The sequence below is a fragment of the Ziziphus jujuba genome, chromosome 2 (assembly GCF_031755915.1).
Source record: "Ziziphus jujuba cultivar Dongzao chromosome 2, ASM3175591v1".
Taxonomy (NCBI): Eukaryota; Viridiplantae; Streptophyta; class Magnoliopsida; order Rosales; family Rhamnaceae; genus Ziziphus; species Ziziphus jujuba.
In genome coordinates, this window is record NC_083380.1 from 23999277 (window position 1) to 24014404 (window position 15128).

The 15128-nt window shown below is 30.8% G+C and overlaps 1 protein-coding gene across 1 annotated transcript; it reads left to right on the forward strand.

The window, feature by feature from the left end:
- The first annotated feature begins 2114 nt into the window (after positions 1 to 2114).
- On the forward strand, positions 2115 to 6195 carry LOC107419106 (chaperone protein ClpB1). The gene is made up of 7 exons (XM_016027837.4): positions 2115 to 2226; positions 2726 to 3909; positions 4021 to 4202; positions 4294 to 4916; positions 4999 to 5278; positions 5363 to 5560; positions 5653 to 6195. Exons 2-7 carry the CDS (start codon positions 2757 to 2759, stop codon positions 5947 to 5949), a joined length of 2733 nt encoding a protein of 910 aa, XP_015883323.3. The 5' UTR covers positions 2115 to 2226; positions 2726 to 2756; the 3' UTR covers positions 5950 to 6195.
- The last annotated feature ends 8933 nt before the right edge of the window (positions 6196 to 15128 follow it).

Consider the following 15128-nt stretch of genomic DNA (forward strand, 5'->3'; position numbering starts at 1 on the left):
GTTTGCAAAGTGATAAGTAAACACAAAAATTGTATTTGTAGACTTAAAATAGGCATCTAGAAACATGGTTTAAACCTCAATACGAGAAAAAATTCTGCTTCCCCGAGTTGCAATAAAAATAAATAAATAACACATAAAAATTGGTAGCTAAATTTTTCAAAAAAAAAAAATATATTTTTTTAAAAGTAGCTTAAAATAAATTTGTTTCTTAATATTTATTTTAGTCAAAAGTACTATTTCCTAATTGTTTTCCAAGATAAGCTCAATAAAGCCATAAAACTATATTTGAAAATCAAAAGCGGTGAAAGACAAAAATATAAATAATTTCCATTTATACATAATTATGAGGTAAAATGTAGAGAGTTTTCCTATAGGATGAATATGTATAAGTTTTTAACTTTTAGATGTAGGTAAAGACGATTGTTTTTAAAGAAATTTTTGTTAATATTTCACTCATAAATAATAGTTTTTTCAAAAACTATCATATTTATTGTGCATGTAAATAAAATTATTATAAATAATATATATATGTATATGTGTGTGTAAATATATATTTTCATTACTTCATAAAAAAAAAAACTATAAAAATTTCATTACAAAAACTAAATTATCTAAATAATTTATTTTTATAATGAAAATTTATATAATTTAGTTTTTGTAATGAAAATTTTTAAAAATTTGAACTAAATTTTGTCTTTAAAAAATTATGAAGAAATATATAGATTAAAAAAACTTCAAAAGCCTAGCACCTTAAGACTATAACCTAGCTTTAGCTGAATTGATGGGCGCAATTGTTATCCTTATAATCATCTTTGCAAGCCTCTAATGATAAAGCTTGGGGCAATTAAAGATGCCATTTTGATCTATTTGGATTTTGAGTTTTTCCATTAGGAAATTATGAGTGATTCAAAGAGTGTTATGCAGTTGATTAATAGTCAATTAGATAGCATTCTACTGATTGTTTCCTTGTGAAGGAAATTCATCTTTGTTTCCGTTGCATTTAAGTTTTAAATGTTCTTACTCTAATAGGAATGATAATAGAGTAGCACATAGGCTCGATAAATATGCTTTAATTGTTAGTTCTTTTGAGTCTTGGATGGAACAAAGTTATGATTGCCTTTTTTATGCAATTCAAGATGATTTATGTAATTTGTGTTCTTAGTAAATAAAAGTTTCATTTTCTTTTCCCCCAAAAAAAAAAAAAAAAAAAGACTATAACCTAGCTTCACATATTAATACAATTATATTATTAGCATTAATGACATTATTTAGAATATTCTTCTTAATTTAGTAATAAAAAAGATTACTATCTTTCTTTTATAATTTTTATTATAAAATAAATGTGTAAAACCACAAAAAGGTCACATACAAAAATGTGGAAACAAAATTTTTTTAAGGATTTCAAGTGGTCGATTTGACGAACATATTTATATTGGACCACGACTCATCTCGGGCCTATCCATGAATGGAGCAACCCGATAACCCGGAATGTGCAGCCAAACTCCTTGAAGGCGAGTGGGCGAAAATCCTAGATATATCCAGGAGCTTCCACCCACCGAACTAAATACTTAACTTACTAAAAACAGAAAAATAATAAATTTACCAACAAATATAATAATAATAATAAAAATAATAAAAACTAAATAGACTCAAAATATTTAAAATATATATAAAAGAATAAAATTGAAATCCATCCATTTAAATGCAATTTTAATCCTTTTAATTTTAAAAATATTATCAATTTTCTTATAAATTTTTAACAATTATTGTTTTCATTCTCTATTATTTCATAGACAACTTTTTAAAATTATTACCACTTACACTTTCTATAGAGTAAGTTTGAAGGTTAAATTATATTAAGGTAAATTTCATAAATTTAGATAAAATACACAATTAAAATAAAAAAATAAAAAAGACAAAAAAAAGAAAAAAAAAAAGAAAAAAAAAGAAAGAAAATAAGCACTGGGTCCGTCTAGTAGTTTCTAGCGCGGGAAATAGTAGGGAATGCTGAAGTGTCGAGGCCCTTCCAGATGTCTCTGTTTTGCTCAACAAAAAGGGACTCTCAGCCTTGTTTTCCTACTCATCTCAGAAAACTGGAAGCGTTCATAGTTTCGCGTTCATAGTTTCACGTTCCAAGATATTCAATAAGAAAATTCCGACGTTAATCGGAAGCCCAAACCATCTTCACTGTACAGCGAACTGTAAGTTTTCTAATTGGTTTTTAAGGTATGGGCATCTCTCTTCGTCTCTGTTTTCTTTTATATTCTTTTTTTTTTTTTTTTGGCATTGTAGTTTTTGCTGCCATTATTATGCAGAAGAACTTGTTTATTTAAAGGTTGTTAGTTTCTTTTTGCTTCGTTTGAAACGATTTTTGTTATTTTGGTTCTAAAAGGGAAAAGAAATAACGAGTTATGGGTGTTGCTCAATTTTTATTTTCATTTTTTAGGTTTTTCAGCTTTCTATCTCTTTCCTGGAAAATTTTGGTTATTTTCTGTTTCTTTTGGGTTGTTTATGATAAAAGCATGCTGTTGTCTATTTTCTCCATGGCTTAAATTTGGAATAAAAGTAAGAAAAAGGGAAATGTGAACGCTGTGTATATAATATTTCTACTTTTTTTTTTTTTTTTTTTTTTTTTTTTTTTTTTTTTGGGTCTGATCATTTGTTTTGATATCAATAATTATAATATATTACTGAGAACAATTGGATTGCTAATTTGATTTTTTAGGTAATAACTAGTAAAAAAAAAGCAAAAGAAGATGAATCCAGACAAATTCACTCACAAGACCAATGAGACTCTTGCCGAGGCTCATGAACTGGCAATGAGTGACGGTCATGCCCAGTTCACGCCTCTGCATCTTGCCGTGGCATTGATCTCCGATCCCAGCGGCATTTTCAGACAAGCAGTGGCCGGTGCCGCTGGCAATGAAGAAGCTCCAAAGTCAGTGGAGAGAGTGTTCAATCAAGCATTGAAGAAACTCCCATCACAGTCTCCTCCACCAGATGAAATCCCAGCCAGTACCAGTCTCATCAAAGCGATTCGACGAGCTCAAGCCGCGCAAAAAGCCCGCGGAGACACACATTTAGCTGTTGATCAGTTGATTCTAGGCCTTCTTGAGGATTCCCAAATCGGGGATTTATTGAAGGAAGCTGGTATTCCTCCTTCCAGAGTGAAATCTGAGGTCGAGAAGCTTCGTGGGAAGGAAGGGAAGAAGGTGGAAAGTGCTACCGGGGATACCACTTTCCAGGCATTGAAGACTTATGGTAGAGACCTTGTGGAACAGGCAGGGAAGCTTGATCCTGTCATTGGTCGAGACGAGGAGATTCGGAGAGTTGTTCGGATTCTATCAAGGAGAACAAAGAACAACCCGGTTCTTATCGGGGAGCCTGGAGTTGGGAAAACTGCTGTTGTTGAAGGATTAGCACAGAGGATAGTCAGAGGGGATGTGCCAAGCAATCTTGCTGATGTGAGGCTCATAGCACTGGATATGGGTGCTTTGGTTGCTGGGGCTAAGTATAGAGGAGAGTTTGAAGAGAGGCTAAAGGCAGTTTTGAAAGAAGTTGAAGAGGCAGAAGGGAAGGTGATACTTTTTATTGATGAAATTCACCTTGTTCTTGGTGCTGGTAGAACGGAGGGTTCTATGGATGCAGCCAATCTGTTCAAGCCAATGCTTGCTAGAGGTCAGCTTCGCTGCATTGGCGCAACTACTCTCGAGGAGTATAGAAAATATGTTGAAAAGGATGCTGCATTTGAGAGAAGGTTCCAGCAAGTTTATGTGGCCGAGCCTAGTGTCCCCGACACGATCAGCATTCTTCGAGGTTTGAAAGAGAGATATGAAGGCCACCATGGTGTTAGGATTCAAGACCGGGCTCTTCTTGTTGCTGCGCAGTTATCGAGCAGATACATTACAGGTATGAACTAGTGGAGCTCATCATACAGTCATGGTTGTGTATTAGTTTTTGTTTCCTGAAAAACTTTGTTATTGAATTGTTTTTGCTTTTCTGTTCTGTTCTATTTTCTAGGACGTCATCTTCCTGACAAGGCCATTGATTTGGTCGACGAGGCCTGTGCAAATGTTCGAGTCCAGCTTGATAGTCAACCTGAAGAAATCGATAACCTTGAAAGGAAAAGAATGCAGCTTGAAATTGAGCTTCATGCTCTTGAGAAGGAGAAGGACAAAGCAAGCAAAGCTCGTCTTGTGGAAGTAAGTAGAAGAATCTCGATCCAGTTTTATTTTTTTATTTTGGTTTTGCCTTCTTCCTGTTGTTTAAACTTGTACCGACTGTAACGTTTAGGTAAGGAAAGAGCTTGATGATCTAAGAGACAAGCTTCAGCCATTGATGATGAAATATAGAAAGGAGAAAGAAAGGATTGATGAGATTCGAAGGCTTAAGCAGAAAAGAGAAGAGCTCTTGTTCGCTTTACAAGAGGCTGAAAGAAGATATGATTTAGCTAGAGCTGCTGACTTGCGATATGGAGCCATTCAGGAAGTCGAATCTGCCATAGCTCAGCTTGAAGGGAGCACTGATGAGAATTTAATGTTAACTGAGACTGTTGGACCAGAACACATTGCAGAAGTTGTGAGCCGTTGGACTGGCATACCTGTTACAAGGCTTGGCCAGAATGAGAAAGAGAGGTTAATTGGGCTTGCTGAGAGGTTGCATAATAGAGTAGTTGGACAAGATCAAGCAGTTGATGCAGTCGCTGAGGCGGTCTTGAGGTCAAGAGCTGGCCTTGGAAGGCCACAACAACCGACTGGATCATTTCTATTCTTAGGTCCAACTGGTGTTGGTAAAACTGAGCTTGCAAAGGCCCTTGCTGAGCAACTGTTCGATGATGAAAATCTGCTTATCAGAATCGACATGTCTGAGTACATGGAACAACATTCTGTTTCACGCTTGATTGGTGCTCCACCTGGGTATGTGAATCTGCAATATTTAATCGCTAATCTCCTTTTAGATCATAACAATATAAACGTATGTGGCTTTTGTACTTTTCAGGTACGTTGGACATGAGGAAGGTGGTCAGCTCACCGAGGCTGTAAGGCGAAGGCCTTATAGTGTTGTGCTGTTTGATGAAGTGGAGAAAGCACACATTTCTGTGTTCAATACTCTCTTACAAGTTTTGGATGATGGAAGGCTAACTGACGGCCAAGGCCGAACTGTGGACTTCAGGAACACTGTGATTATCATGACTTCTAATCTTGGCGCTGAGCATCTACTTTCCGGGTTGTCGGGCAAATGCTCAATGGAAGTTGCTCGTGCTAGAGTGATGCAAGAGGTATTCGATTGTCTCCACTAGGACTACTTTTAACTCGCACTTCTTTATCTTTTACCAACTCCTAATGTATTTGGCATTTGACAGGTGAGGAGGCATTTTAGGCCAGAGTTGCTAAATAGGCTTGATGAGATTGTTGTGTTTGATCCTCTATCGCATGATCAACTAAGGAAGGTTGCTAGGCTACAAATGAAGGATGTGGCAGCCCGACTTGCCGAAAGGGGAATTGCTTTGGCAGTAACTGATTCTGCATTGGACTATGTCTTGGCTGAGAGCTATGATCCGGTAAGTAGTACAACCTCTGCATTGTAATGCTGTATTTTTGTTTCCTTTAATTTGGCAAGAAATACTCAATTATCTTTTCTTTGTATTTTCAGGTTTACGGTGCAAGACCAATCAGAAGATGGCTTGAGAAGAGGGTGGTCACCGAGCTATCAAGAATGCTTGTGAGGGAAGAAATTGACGAAAACTCGACTGTGTATGTAGATGCAGGGCCTAAAGGAACTGACTTGGTCTACAAAGTAGACAGAAATGGAGGTTTGGTCAATGCAGCAACAGGTCAAAAGTCTGATGTTTTAATTCAAATTCCTGATGGAACGAGAAGTGATGCTGCTCAAGTTGTGAAGAAGATGAAGATTGAGGAAATTGATGAGGACGAGGAGATGGAAGAATAAGTAGGTGTTGGTGTTTGGTAAAAAGGAATCTGAAGGAAATGTTTAGTGTCCTTCCACTAGTGAAGAAACCGTCTTGTTAATACTTTTGTTTCCATTTTGGATTTAATGCTTTTATTTTATTATTATTATTTTTTTGTTGTACTTTTTTTGAGGCCGCAGCTTTCAGAAGTTGGATGCTGAAAATTGGTTTGCTCCCTTTGTAATCTCTCTGTTTTGCTGTTATATAAATATATAGTTTTTTAGTAATCCTGTTTCTTTCTCTCTTTTATAGTCTTCGACACCTATATTCTTCTTATTACAATCAAAACCTGCTGAGGAATTCTACGTGTCAGAAAATATTAATTGACTGAGATTTTAAAGTATTTTGGCAATCAAATTAAGCTATTGTAAAGGAGAGCTACAATTGAAAAAAGCTATTGATTGTACAAGATTTGTAAAGCCGTTAATTGTACAAGATTTGATTGGATTGTTTGATCAGTATTTGTATGTGGTGTCCAGACTTTTCTTTTATTATTATCCTGCTTGCTTTAGAAAATGAAATCTATTCAGGAATTTTACATCAGGCTGACATTTAAGTATTTTGTCAATCCAATTGCCTATTCTAAGGGAATTATTATTTTTTTTTTATAAAAAAAAAAAATTTAGTGATTTTGAAACAAGAATTGATCTAAACGGTTGAGCATTTTATTTGTGTCTACAAATATATGGTTTGTCTACAAATGTACGGTTCGAATCTTAAGATGGGGAGGGTCTAAGGGAATGAAAAAAAATAAAAAATAAAAAAGAAGAAACTTTGTCATATGGTGAAGTGGCTGTCTACTTTCAGCTCAATAAAAAAAATAAAAAAAATTAAAACAATAATAAAAACAATGATTATTAAGATTATATTTATTTTAATTTGAGGTTTTTTCTTAGATGAATATCAGATTTTTAAATTTAAAAAAATATTATTTATCATTATTAGTAAATTGTTATTAGTAGAATTTATATCAAAGAATTTAATTTTAAAATTTTTATATAAAAATAATAAAATAAAATAAAATTTGCTATGTAAATTAATAATTGTTATTTACGGCGCTAAATATTAATGCACTTAAATTTATGTGTCATATAGAATGTAGTACATAAAGTTATTGGAGATTATAATTGTACAAGATTTGATTGGATATGTTTGATCAGTATTTGTATGCTTTGATTTGCAATTTATATTGGGTATCTAATAATGTGGTAAGTTCTACAACACTTGCCACATGTGCATTTGAGATTTTGAATCATTATTAAATTCACCGAGTCAATTTGGTTTGTTAATATGATCTTTATCTTATATTAAACATATGATTCAAAAGATCATTCACCGTATTAATTTGATATGATCTTTATCTTATATCAAACATATGATCCAATAGATCAATCCTTGTATGCAACATGAAACCCTATTTTTTTTATTTTAATTTTTTATTGTCTATCACCATTTACAATATATTTTAAACTAATCTGAAAGGATAGTGACTCAAAGCTATAACTTTAGATGTAATATCTAGACTTGGATTTGATATGCATGATGAACATTTACATTTAATATTTGAACTAGAACAGCAAGACTTGTTAATGTATCCAATAGAAACCAAGAGCCTTTTTTGTCTCCCATGGAATATTTCCAAGATTTGGGTTTTTTTTTTAATATTTTTTCGCCAAAATTTATCCAAAAAAAAAAGTTTTTCAATTTCCATACTTTACTAGCATCGATCTCATGCGATATACAATTTGTATAACTGCAAAAGATGATTTTGAGAATAATTTATAATAATTAATTATATTTAAATTAAATTAATTTAATTAATTATACTATTTTTTATGAGTAAAGACTAAAGACCAAAGCCTTAATTTGTTATCAATTTTATAATTTTTATTGATATTGTTTGGCAGTTTTGTACAAATCAAATAATTTGGACATCTCTTTTAATGGATGTGAGCATGCCATTTTAAATTCAATTAAAAAAATAAAAAATTAAAAATTACACAAAATAAATATGATAAAAATTAGATGATTGTTTTAATTTGTAAAAAATAAACAAATTAAAGATTCTTAAATGTTTTATAACAAAAATGATTATAAATATAAATTTAGTCAACTAAATGAGATTAAAAAAAAAAAACAATAACTTTTTTACAAAATAAAAAAAAAATATGATAACAAAAATTGAAATTACGAAAAAAACCATTGCTCAATAACTGTATATCTGATTGATTTCGAATTGAAAAATCACTTGTTCTATTGCCTATTTATAGATGAAGATCTTCAAAACTTAATAAGGATACAAATATTCATTTGAATGATAAATGCAAATTTTCTCCAATTCCTAAAATTAAGCCATTGGTCTAATCAAAACTTTTTCCTTTATTATTTGAGTCAATTTGAAAAAGAGAATTTCTAGTTGCACTACCATTTTGATACTATACAGTTCCATTGTTTATTTACATTTTTATCTCCATTTAAAATTACTAAAAAATACATTTGTTAACTAGACTTATTTAAATAATTTCTTTATACAGTCCCATTCTTTCTCACAAATCATATGTTATATATATCCATCTAACTTATACTCCATTAAAAATTAGGGTTGCAGATACAATAATTATTCACAAATTATGGAAGCTCAAAAATATGAAACAATAAGATGTATTTAGTTTTTTCTTTATTTTTATTTTTTTATTTTGTAATGATTACTTTAGTTTGGATTTTTTTTTTTATTGCTTACCAATGACTAGATTGGAACAATACTATTGTATTTGATCTGATATATTAAAATTCATCTTTTATTTGGAAGTTTAAAACTGAACATTTTTTAAATGTTCAGAAGCATCCATATGAACATTATTAATATGTTTAGCTTTTATCTATCGAACATTGTATGTATATACAAATATTAAATACTGTACATTATATACAACTATTTAATATATTCAGAAGCTTACAACCGAACATTTTTAGCTGTACAAAAGTTTACAACCGAACAACTTGAAAAGCTTGCAACTGAACAATATCAAAGTTTAACAAAAATTTATAGTCGAACTATCTAAAAATATACTTTACAAAAAAATGACAAAATTGCTGGGTTGAATAAATTCAAATATTTCAAATATGTTCATAAGTTCATAATCGAACATCTTGAATATGTACAGAAATTTAAAACCTAACATTCCAAAATAATAAATTACAACTTTTAAGATGTTCATAAATATAGCTCAACAATTTTAAAAAAGTTCAAAAGTACAAGACTAGAATCTTAAAGACGTTTAAAAGTTTACGACCAAATATTATATGAGAAAAAAACAAAGTTCAGAAAATAATACAGAACTGAACTATTTTAAAACGTTCAGTAGTATACGACTGAACATTTCCAAAGTTGTTCAGAAGTATACTACCAAGGACCCAATCACCATTAGCCTAAATTGTTCATTGGTTTTTTGCTTTCAAATAAATAACTTTTTATGCCATTAAAAAAGTGTGAAAATAAAAAGAAATCAACCTTAATTCATAACAAGAAAGAAGAAAAGAAGATTATTTTAGTGAGAGATTGTTTATAGTTATTTTAGACTTGTAAAAGTAATTTTTATTTATAAGAGATATGTAATTTTGTGATGATATGAATTAGAGATATTTTAGGAATAATTAATATTGTATTAAGTAATTTTATATTTTTTTTTATATATTTATGTAGTAGTATATAAAGAATGGAACTGTAAAAAGTCATTTTAGAGTTGTAAAAAGTTTAGAATTGTAAAAAGAATAATTCTTTGAAAAATGATCATGTATAGTCACCACCCTTCTCAATCTCAATGTTATGAACCTAGTATTATTTATGCTCTCATTCATTCAAGGAAAAAATATTATTTATTTTCAAAATAAATAATTAGCTTTAATTAAACTTTATTTTTCTCTTAAAAATAATTATTATTTCAAAAGGGTATTATTTGCCTTATTTATATTCATTTATTACTTCTCAAAAAAGAAAAAAAGAAAAAAGTAGTTTTATTCATGCTTCTTTAATTCTACAATTAATTTCCAAATCTATTATTACTATTTAAAAAACTTAATTTGGGTGTTTAGGAAGAAAAAAACATAATTTGAATGTTTTGCACCAACATGCCTTCAATAGTTAACTAATTTTATGTTTTTTTTTTCATATTTAAAAACCCAAATAAAATTAAATACAACCCAATTACCAATTATAATATTAATCATAAATAAATATATTTAATTAATATTTATTAAATAATTGAAATTTTTTAATTTATTAATTGAAGAGTGTTTGTCCATAATTTATTATCCTAATTTTTACTTAATTAAAAATATTGTTTTTAAAACTTTGGATTAACAATAACCTTTTTATGAGCTGAAATTTTTAAATTTTAATATTATAATTGATGTTTCAATATGATCTTTTTCAATTGTTTATATTAATTATCTATTATAATAATATGTACAATTTGAAATTTGAATAATCTTATATTGAAATTGCCAATTCTAAATCAATGGGTTATTTACTATTGACAAATAATATCCATAAATAATTTACGTGAATCAAATTTTAAAATTTTTAAATTTAAAGAGCCTTATAAAAATATATATATATATATATATATATAAAAGCTTTCCTGTCTCCATGATTTATTAAGATGGCCTGAATGTCATCTTCAGCTTCTTGTCATTACAGTCTATACCAAGAAGGAAGATATTGAGAAATTCAAAAGCAGAATGTAATTGATTTCTGATTAGTGTCACCCGTTATTCGTATATGAATCTTTTAATTTGCACGAGCTCTTCCCACTCTCTCTCTCTTTCTCTCTCTTTGTCCTCACAGCCTCCCTATTCTGATTCAAGGACAAGGTTCCTTCAGGCTTAACTTACCCTCTCGGCCTTTTCTTTTCTCGTGGTCTCACTTAGCTGATTGTCCTTTATTTTATTTTAATTTTTTTGCTTAACTTTTCTACTATGTGTTGTGAATGGTTTGTGCATTTATATGGCTTAATTTAGATACTATGTGTTGTGAATGGTTTGTCATTTATGTGACTCAACTTAGATTGTTAGGATGGTTTGCCTTGTTTTTATTTACTGTTGGTTTAGGCTTAGGAATCACTGTTTGGTCACTTGCCAAACTCAGGAAAAGTTGATTGTGCAATGATGCCTTTTTCAAATGTGGCTATGGAAATACCTAAGGAATCTGTTTCTCATGTTTTTCTTTTTGATTCTGCTCTGATTCTGTTTTTGTATTTTTTTTGGTGCGCATTAGTTGTTTTTGTAGTGTTAGTGATGGGAAGGTGGGGGAAGAGGAAGGGATACTTTTTTAGCTATGGGATATTGTTTCCTCATTCTTATTGTTAGAGATTAGAAATTTAATTCCAAAAGCTAGTAAGCTTTTGGTTAAAGTCTAAATGCCCAATTCAGTGCAGAAGTTAATCTACATCTTAAAATAACTGGCTTTATCATGATATTGTAGTTACTAAATGGATACACTATTTTCAGTCTAATACAGTTCATCAAGATTTAGGTGTTTCCTATTATACATCTTCCAAATAAACTGTAGCCCGCTCTTTCGGTGGTTTTATATTGAGCTTGCTTTTCTTTTGTTGCAGAAACCAGATGATAAGAAGTAGAGTTATAGGAAGAAAAAATAATCTATAGAAGAGTAAGGAGAAAGGAAACGTTGGAGCTTTTTAGGTGCTTACCTTTGAAGCTTTATTGTTGAGCTGGATAATTTGTAATTTCAATTTTCATTTCATAACAATTACTACTTATGGCCTTACTATATAGAGTTTTGATTTTGGGCACATCTACTTAAAGGCTACCTCACAACAAATACTTTGCTATGTGGCAACCAATGGACCATTATATTAGGGCTTATGCATGCTGAAATATCTGTATCTATATATGTATACAAATTTGTTGTGTTGGGAACATATTTCCAACATAAAATAGGCACCTAGTGATATGTCAAATCTTAAGGTTGTCATCTCAATTAATAAATTAATATTAAAATCTTAGCTTTTTTTTTTAAAAAAAAACATATTAAAACCCTAGTTGGGTTAATAGCAGCCTTTAACATTTGTTGCGTCACTAGATGTCCAACATAAAATGGGAATTATGTTCACAACAAGTGATGTCAAAATCCAAACTTACTTATAAGAATCTTAGGATAGCCCCAACTAAGGGAAATCCCATCCAAATTTCTATAGAAATCCAATAGCATCTCCCATGGAAATGGATCTTATCCAAGACTTTCCTGTACAGAAAACACACTTCAAAATGTACAATCTTCTTATTTTATCTTCTGTTACAATATAAATGGTAAATCATAAATACCATTTCATGTATTAGGACCTCTCTTAGAATTTCCTATCCAAAACCATAATATGGCTCCGTACTCTTCCCTAGGATTTTAGGCACAGGAAACTCACTCCTATAAATTTGTAGCCATTCACACCTCCTACTTACTATGATTCCACCAATTTACAGCACTTCATAATATATCAATATATAAATAAAAATAAAAAGATAATAGTAATATTATAGATCATCCCAGCTCCATAACATATTAACAAGAATGTATCATCCATAATAATAACGATTAGAATAAGAATAATTCTAATAACATCATCACTATCCAAAACCACTTTCTTAAAGGTTCTGATTAATTTGTCCGTGGCTTGAAATATTTTCACGAAGGCTATGATACCTACCTGAAAGTTACAACACTTGCTCGAAAGCTAATACACCTACCTGAAGGCTAATAAACCTGCTTGAAAGCTATGATACTTGTCCGAAGGCTAATACACCTGCTCAAAGATTAATATACCTGTTCGAAGACTGCAATACCTATCTAAAGGCTAATACACTTACTCGAAGGTTGCGATACCTGCCCAAAGGCTAATACACTTGTTCGATGGCTAACTTGAATTTTTATTGTCGATACTATATGAACTTTTCCACTATTTTACAATAATGTTATACACATACTTCTAATAGATAAACTCATTAGTTCAAAGAAATACAACAATCATGCAATTGATAATAATACTAATAGTAATAGTAATAACATAAATATAAAACTAAAACTAAACAAATACTAAATTATAATTGAATAGTATGGAATATATTAAGAGTAATGTATTAAAATAAAAAATATATATATATATCTGACTTTGACTGCATATTCATAGCGGAAATACACTTGATATACCAATGTACAGTCCCATGATATTAGCCATCCATGGGTATACCACTACCGATACAGTCATGATGGTTGTGTATAATGGCCATCCAACCTGCTTATCTTGTAGGTAGTAGAATTGCGATACTAAATCATTCACTGGCATAACTGAGTTAGTGCCCTAATATGGTACGGTACACCTATATATATAGATATCGTAAAGACACCAGATATACCATACTATATCAGTATTGCTAAGTGATGGTTGGCGTTCCAACATCATTTGACAAATGTAAGAGGTTGCACGTGACCCTTTTAGCGTTCTAAGGGTGTGGTGTGAAATAACATGTCATTCTATAGTTAAGAGGAAGACGGTTAATGTTATCACTATAAAATATCTACCTACCCTTAGTCACCTTAGCTCCCATAAAATGGTTAAACACAACCTGTTGTCCTTTGGCTATGGGGAAGGTGGCTAATGCCATCACCGTAAAATACTTGCTTATCATTGTTTACCATAGTACATAAAAGATGACTACATATAATTTATGTGTTGAAATCAGTCACATGTGTACTGAAAATATCGGTACTATATAGTGTATTTAAAAACCAAATAATCATGAATAAATATAATAAAATAATAATATTATCAAATAAAATGTAATGTTTTTCACAATTCTATTTTAAAACCATAAATAAATATTATAATAAATAAATAATAGAAAATTATATAAATAAATTCTTAATTTTAAAACCAACCCAAATAAATAAATACAATCATTTCCCATAATTTTTGTTTTTATAAACCATAACTTGAAATTAATTCTATATTAGGATAACACATACACATGAAGGAGCCATCATTGGTGATAATAATAATAATAATGAAATTCCTCACTTTGTTAAACAATATTTACAGGAATAAATGAATAAATAAATAAACAAATATTGTCAGGACCTGTCAGAGTTACTTATCGGAATCCTAGGATGGCTCAGGCTAGGGAAAACCTCACTAGAAATTTTATAAAAAATTCGGCAGCATCTGCCCTATAAACTTGACTCCCCCAATTGCATGATAGGTAGAAAACTCACTTCGGAAATATACTTCCGTCTTATTCTTCCCACCTTACTATAATTTTTCACACATTTGTAGGATTTCAATTAAAATAGTGTAAAAAAAATGCAAATAGGAGTAAAAATTAATAAACTGTAAAAATAAACTTTTATATGTATTGGGACCTCTTCTAGAGATTACTACATGGGCCATAAATAGCCCTGACTTATTCTAAGTCCTTATTCAGCATGGGACATACATATTTATGTAATTCATGGCCATCCACATCACCTATTTAATACAATCTCACATGAATGTATAAATGTAGATAAAAGGACAATAAAGACAACAACAACAACAATAATAATAGTACCATCTCTTGAGAAATTTGGATAATCTGTACGAAAGTTACAATACTTGTTCGAAGACTACCATACTTGTTTGAAGACTAAGATGCCTGCTAGAAGGCTACAACACCTACTCGAAGGTTACAATATCTGCACGATGGCTACGACACTATCCTGAAGGCTATAACACTTGTCTGAAAGCTACGATACGTACTCGAAGCCTACAGCATCTGTCCGAAGGCTACAATACCTACCTGATGGCTAGGATACCTACTTGAAGGCTACAATACTTATCTGAAGACTATAACACCTACCTAAAGGCTACAATACTGATTTGAAAGCTATAATACTGGCCCAAAGGCTACCTTGCCTAAAAACTACAATACCTGTCCGAAGACTATGATACCTGCCTGAAAGCTACGATACCTCCAAATGCATTAACTCATCCATTCAGACAAATATGATCAATGTGCAATCGACGATAATAATAATAATAATAATAATAATAATGATAACAACAACAACAACAACAATGACGACAACAATAATAAACGATGATAACAACAA